We start from the raw sequence: 6,690 nt of genomic DNA on the forward strand, positions 1-6,690 counted from the left end.
TTGTCTGTTTGGTAAATTTAACTTAATTAGGAGCAAGAATAGCTATAGTCTGCTGGATCGAGGTTTAATTTCTTCGAGGTATCCTTGTTACTGAACATTGGAGTTTATTTTTCATTTGGGTTATATTTGATTTATGGCTTATTTATATCTAATTCGATTTTATTTATATGAATTCGTTATATCTTTCATGACTCGTTTAGGAATAACCAATTCATGGGGCGGTTGGAGTATCACAGGGGGTACTGTAACGAATCCAGGTATTTGGAGTTACGAAGGTGTGGCCGGAGCACATATTGAGTTTTCTGGCTTGTGCTTTTTGGCAGCTATCTGGCATTGGGTGTATTGGGATCTAGAAATATTTACTGATGAACGTACAGGAAAACCCTCTTTGGATTTGCCTAAGATCTTTGGAATTCATTTATTTCTATCAGGGGTGGCTTGCTTTGGTTTTGGTGCATTTCATGTAACAAGATTGTATGGTCCTGGAATATGGGTCCACTGTGTGTGTAACCTGATTGATTGTTTTTTCATAGAAAGTGGTGAAATGCTTTTAGATTTTGACATCATGGGTCCACTGTGTTTCCTATTCTGGTTATAGAATTATTTGGTTTCAGTTTTTTCAGTTGTTTTTGTTTTTGTTTTTTTTAAATCTCATTTGAAGTCTCTAGTACTCAGAAGTCTGAATGATATTTGATCAGTGATGCCATTCATATGGGTTACTTGTAATTTCTGTGATCCTGCTTATGTTGAATTGTTCATTTGATGCTTCTGTGCAATTTTTTTTCTGTATTGGTCTAAAAAATAAGTCTTAATATGTTATTCAACTTCTATATTCTGTTTAAAAAGAATTCTTGAATATGTAGCCTTTTGCACATCAGCTTACCATTAGTATGAGCTCTGCAGTCAAAATTAACTCATTTTATTGTGACTGATCTTTTCACTTAACTTGACAAGTTTTGATAAGAGCTTGTTCAGTATGTGACAGTAAATATCATGTATTTTGTACACAAGTTTTTCCTTAGACCTTTGTTCAAACTAGTAGGAATTGTTACAGAAGAAGTTTTCATTTTGATCAATTTCATAGGCACATTACAGCGGTATCAAATGTAGCCGTAGGGTTCCCTTTCTTTGTGGTTTTTGTGAGTTTTGTTTTGGAATGGTTGAGCATTACAGAGGTATCTCTCTCTTCATCCACATCTCTCTCCCTCTCTCTCTAAGTTATATATAGCCAGTTTTTTCGTTTCTTCATATTTGTGTGGCCATAGTTCGGATTTTCCTGGTATCGTCAAGCATATGGCTAGTGAACCATATTGACGGTTATTATAAGTTGTTCTACTGTTATGAAAAATCAAGCTTTGAATAGAGTTGTCATGAGCTTGCTTAAATTGGGTTCTATATAGATTATGTTCTATGAAGGCTTGTTAGATTTGACAGAGTACTCTAAGAAGGAAATATGACAGTGCATACCATACCATGGAATACTTTATTCGTAGATTGTGTTGTGTGTGGTAGCAATTTTGTATCTCAGGCTCAGCTATATCATGGAATTCTTTATCTGCTATTTTAGTTAGAGACTTGTGAAGATTTATTCTCATTCCAATTTTGCAATTTGGTTATATACAGATATGATGGTGTCTGAAGTGACATTATTGGGGTCCTAATGGAATTTTACACAATTTGCATGATCTTGATGTGGTAGATGAAGAAAGCTCTGGAGCGAATCAAGTAGAGAACACACCCATTTGCATGAGGACAATGCTAATGAAATTAGTGATGCTAGAGATTAGATAGCCGGAGCAATGTGGATGGATTATATTCAGAATCATTAATCTTAGAATTTATTTAGTCTAAAATATTTTAATTTAATATGTATTATTTAAAACTTGAAGATCAATTTAGTTTGACGATCATTATATATGTATGGTATTAAAATATAGATTTTAAAATTAGTATGTTTAGTATAATTTCAATAATGTTTATCAATTGTATAAGAAAAATAATGTTTATCAATATCTTAGCTAAAAAAAATGAATAACAAAAATTATTTTCAAGAATTCAACCAAACAAGTTTCCAAATTTTAAAAATTAAAAAACTGTTTTCAAGTTGCATACAAAACAAGTTTTTCAATCTTAAAAAATGGATTTGAGAACTCTTTGTTTTTTAAAATAATAAAAGTTTTTGAATTATCTACTTGGATAGGATACCAAACGGGCCCTCAATAACTAGGATAATATGCTCGCTAAACGCATTTAAAAAGCAGTACTTAAATAGGGGCCCAAAATAACGAGCTCATCTCTCGCGAAAACAAAACACTCTCGTCTTCATCTCAAGTTTCACGAGCGAGGGGTCTTCATCTACCTCTCTTCTAGTTTGCCTCAATCTCTCCTCTACTTTGTCGACTGATTTTAATTTTGATTTTGTGCAGATTTAACGATTGGGGTTACTTCTTACTCTGTGAAAATTTTAAGGCTTTCATTGATTCACTGTTGAGGTAAGCTCTTCTAACTCTATCAAAAATATATAAACGCAGATGAAAGTATGATTTTATCAAAAACCAAAGAAACAAAACAGAATAGACAATTATCCAAACAATGTTTTCTCCTCCATCTTCCCCACTCTTTAGCTGTCTTAGTGGTTCTCTTGCTTTCTGGACGTCTTGCGAATTTGTGGAGTGACTCAGATTGGGCAGGGCGGGACATCAAGGGTAGTTCCAGCTTGAATATTGCCCCATCCAATAAGACGCCAATGCCTCTCGACTCGTCGACTGAGCGCAATTTTCTCTCCTCTGCTGGTGCAAACTGGACGGTTGAGTTGCAGCTTTGCCACATCATTCCTTACAGCAAGAACCTTAGCTGCTGTAGCCATGGATCCTATATTCAACATCAGGATCTCATCCCTGATCAGCTCCGAGACCCTTCCTTGCCTCTCTGACCCCTTTGTCTTGACCCCCAGAAGCCTTCTCAACAAGAAGAAGTTCACCTGCAAAATCATAGAGCACAATCTTAAGCACCAAAGACTGAGAAACATCATCTAATAAGAAAATAAAGAAATAAAGAGCCTTGCAGCTGCAGTCATTAGTTTTTACCTCAAGCTCAACAAATACTTCAGGAAGAGACCCAACTTCACCAAGAACTTGACCTACCAACGCATCAGCACGTGTCAAAATAGGATCCATGGTTGTTCCAACCCCAATGAGACCTCCTGGAACCGCAAATTGCAACTCATTTTGCTCAGCATACAATGAAACTATTCTAGAGTATATTGGCGTGCATTCTATGTTTCCGCTATCGTCCCTATCAATAATCCCAGGACGAACCTCGATAATTTGGTTCACTTTCAAGACACCCTGCCAAGACACAATATTATCAGATATGGTATTCATTCATTAACTATAGCATTTATGGAATATAATTCTTTTGAAAGCCCCCAAAGTATTTGGTCTAAATCAAGAGCAGTATTTTCTTTTTCCATATACAGACGATATTCTATTTTAATATAATATAATCTAAACTACGGAGATGGGGAGTCGAACTTGGATGTATAGTGGGGAGCACATCCCCTCTCTAACCAACTTGGCTAAGCCCATATATAGTGTGCACATTTCAAAACCCAAAAACCCACCAAGAAAATCCAACAATAAAACTATACATACCTTGAGAATGCTTCCACCAGCCACACCACCTCTTATCTCATCGACCACCGACCCAGGTTTATTAACATCAAAAGAACGGATAATAATCATATGGGGAGGTGAGATAAAGTTCCTTTCTGGAATGGGGATCTTTCTGACAATATACTCACACACCAAATCAATATTATACTTCAATTGCGCAGAAATTGGCACAACTGGTGCACCCTCAGCTACGGTTCCCTGGTAATGATATAATTAATTAGCAAGCTGAAACTAAAAAAACCAGAGAAAAAAATAATATGATTCATGGGAACTTACTCGAAGAAACTTCCAGATTTTCTCATGCTGATTGACGGCCTCATTCTCCTTAATGAGGTCAATTTTATTTTGAAGGATAATAATATGTCGGAGAGGCATAATTTCAAGAGCAGCCAGATGCTCAGCAGTTTGTGGTTGAGGACAACTTTCATTAGCAGCTATGAGAAGTAATGCTCCATCCATAATGGCAGCACCATTAAGCATAGTAGCCATAAGAATATCGTGACCCTATAAAAATATAACAGAGTATGAAATAAGCTTGACAATGGTTAATTAATTTCACTTTTCAATACGACTAAATATACCATATACAAGCCTTGAAAAACTTAAAAATTACCGGACAATCTACGAAAGATACGTGTCTCAACAATTTCATCTTGCAATTCTCAAATCCAGGAACATCACAGAGAGGACTGTCTTCCTTTCCACTTCCATATGCCCTAATTAGAAAATGAATACAACATGTTAACAAATTAAAATGGCAAAACGGTAATCCAAGACATACAATTACTGTACATTAAATGTGTACCCACTTGTAGCTCATAGGTCGAGGGCACCGATCATCTTCACACTTGTATATTTTTGCATTGGCATATCCAAGCTTCATGGTAATGTTGCGCTCCAGCTCATTTTTAAAACGAAAAGTCTACATAACATCAGGAATCAGGATCATTGTTTTTAATTTACACAGGACATTGTATGCTTAATATCAAGAAAATCCTGGCATGCTACGACACTCATAACCCTAAATATATCTATAATTCAAATATATGTAACTCAATAGTTCCACGAAACTTCAAAGTCAACATCCATATATAGTTTAGGATTAACTAAAAGTAAATCCCCCAAACTTTTCAAAATACACCATCCGTTAGGTAAACCGTTAAAAATTCTGTTAAATGCTAATGTGGCAAAATAGGGTTATTGTTTTAACCTTATGTGGCCTCAATGTAGACAAAAAAGTAGTAAATTATTATTTTCTATTAAAATAATTTAATTTTTTAAAAATCAAATAGTCCACGAAGAAAAAAAGAAAAAAGAAGGAAAAACTGCAAGCGACATCAAATTCAAATGCGAGAAGGAAACTAATGATCACCTGAACACCAGATATTGCTTTTACAATTGTTGACTTTCCGTGAGCCACATGACCTATAGTACCTGCAAGAGAGGTAAATAATTGCAAAATTAGACATGCACAAACTAACCGACAAGAAATTTTAGCGCAAAATATATAATTGATGGTTATTAAATCAAAATAAATGATAATAATACCAATATTGATAGTCGCCTGGCGAGATATAATTTGAGGCGAGAGTGGATGTAACTTTGTTACATCCAGTTTACTCAGGTCTTGCTCCATCAAATCCTTCCTCGACGACATTGTGAGATCTTCCGGCCTAATTAAGTAATCAGCTAACAATTGGGTGGTACGGTAATGGACTCAAAATCTTGACAGACTGCCGCACCAATTTATCAGAGACTGAAACTGCAAATCTCTCAATTCGATTAATAATATGAAAAAATCTAACAAATACAACTTCATTAGAGTGTTTAAATAGTAAACTCAAAATCCTAATAAATCTAGAAAACTAGGCTAACAAGAAAATAGTAAAAACCTAGTTCAAATCTTCCCAACATTCCTTTTTCTTTCAGGAAAATTGTACAAAGAATAATAGGAAACTTGGGGGTTAATAAGTTTATTATAAAAAAAAAAAAAAAAAATGGAAACCTGTGTTATGTGGCCCGTTTTTATTTAAACCTTTTGTTATGTTGCCCGTTTTTATTTTAGTTGTCGTATTACAAGATAATATTTTCTGTTTGGTTGAAACTAGAATTTCAATTTCTTTTAAGTGTTCAAAAAATCGGGCTAGGCAGGTCTAGGCTTTTTTGAAAACAAATTTTTTTTCCCTAGGTTTTCTTAAAACCTCACTGCCTCTCTCTCCTCTGTTTGAGCCGTCGCCCCTCTCTCTCTCTCTCACGACGAACCACCAACACTAGCCACTAGGCCTCCACCCTCGACGACAGTTCCAATTGCTTTGCTCCATGCGTAGGGGCTTTGAGCAGAAAAAAGAAAAAAAAAACAGAAAAATCAAGTTTAAATCTGTACCAATATGGAAATAAAATCAATAGTTAATCTGACCATTGAAAAAATGAAGTAGGAGTCTTGTGAGGAGTGACATTATCTTGGACACTCTTTGGAGGAAATTTAAAGAGAATCAGTCGATGCATAAAATGACACGAAAATGGAACTGCTAACGCCAGTGATTGCAGCGGGTTTCTCATCCCAAGGCCTTGATTATTTAAATATTATTATTAATCAAGCAAGCCATCCATTCAAGCCCATCAGCCCACCAATCCTTATTTCATTGGTGTTAAGGTTTCATGCTTATAAAACATGTGAACCTTTTGATTTCTCCAATGTGGGACAATTTGCTTTCAAACTTCCAACAATAATTAGCAGACTGAAACTAAAAAACCCGAGAAGAAAGGGTTCATTGGAACTTACCCGAATAAACTTCCGTATTGCCTCATGCTGATTGATGGCCACATTCTCCTGGATCAGGTCAACTTTATTTTGAAGGATAATAATATGTTGCAGACGCATAATTTCAAGAGCAGCCAGATGCTCAGAAGTTTGTAGTTGGGGACAGCTTTCGTTAGCAGCTATGAGAAGTAAGGCTCCATCCATAATGGCGGCACCATTAAGCATAGTAGCCATAAGAATATCGTGACCCTATAA

General features: G+C 35.5%; 1 protein-coding gene across 1 annotated transcript; it reads right to left on the minus strand.

The window, feature by feature from the left end:
• Positions 1–2,608: 2,608 nt before the first annotated feature.
• Positions 2,609–5,377, minus strand: LOC110744365 (eukaryotic translation initiation factor 2 subunit gamma-like). Its single transcript, XM_021944331.2, has 8 exons — positions 5,223–5,377; positions 5,047–5,108; positions 4,484–4,596; positions 4,288–4,390; positions 3,951–4,178; positions 3,654–3,872; positions 3,087–3,347; positions 2,609–2,980 (listed from the first exon to the last, which is right to left on the minus strand). Exons 1-8 carry the CDS (start codon positions 5,329–5,331, stop codon positions 2,678–2,680), a joined length of 1,398 nt encoding a protein of 465 aa, XP_021800023.1. The 5' UTR covers positions 5,332–5,377; the 3' UTR covers positions 2,609–2,677.
• Positions 5,378–6,690: the final 1,313 nt, after the last annotated feature.

This window comes from Prunus avium, chromosome 5 (assembly GCF_965620075.1).
Source record: "Prunus avium chromosome 5, drPruAviu1.hap1.1, whole genome shotgun sequence".
Taxonomy (NCBI): domain Eukaryota; kingdom Viridiplantae; phylum Streptophyta; class Magnoliopsida; order Rosales; family Rosaceae; genus Prunus; species Prunus avium.

Bases quoted from the DNA above. Each gene is read 5' to 3' on its own strand.
- LOC110744365 (XM_021944331.2), bottom strand. From the start codon at position 5,331: ATGTCGTCGAGGAAGGATTTGATGGAGCAAGACCTGAGTAAACTGGAT. The intron at 5,109-5,222 runs GTATTATTATCA...CCTCTCTTGCAG, and splicing joins CCAGGCGACTATCAATATTG to GTACTATAGGTCATGTGGCT. The intron at 2,981-3,086 runs GTAAAAACTAAT...ATGATTTTGCAG, and splicing joins AAGTATTTGTTGAGCTTGAG to GTGAACTTCTTCTTGTTGAG.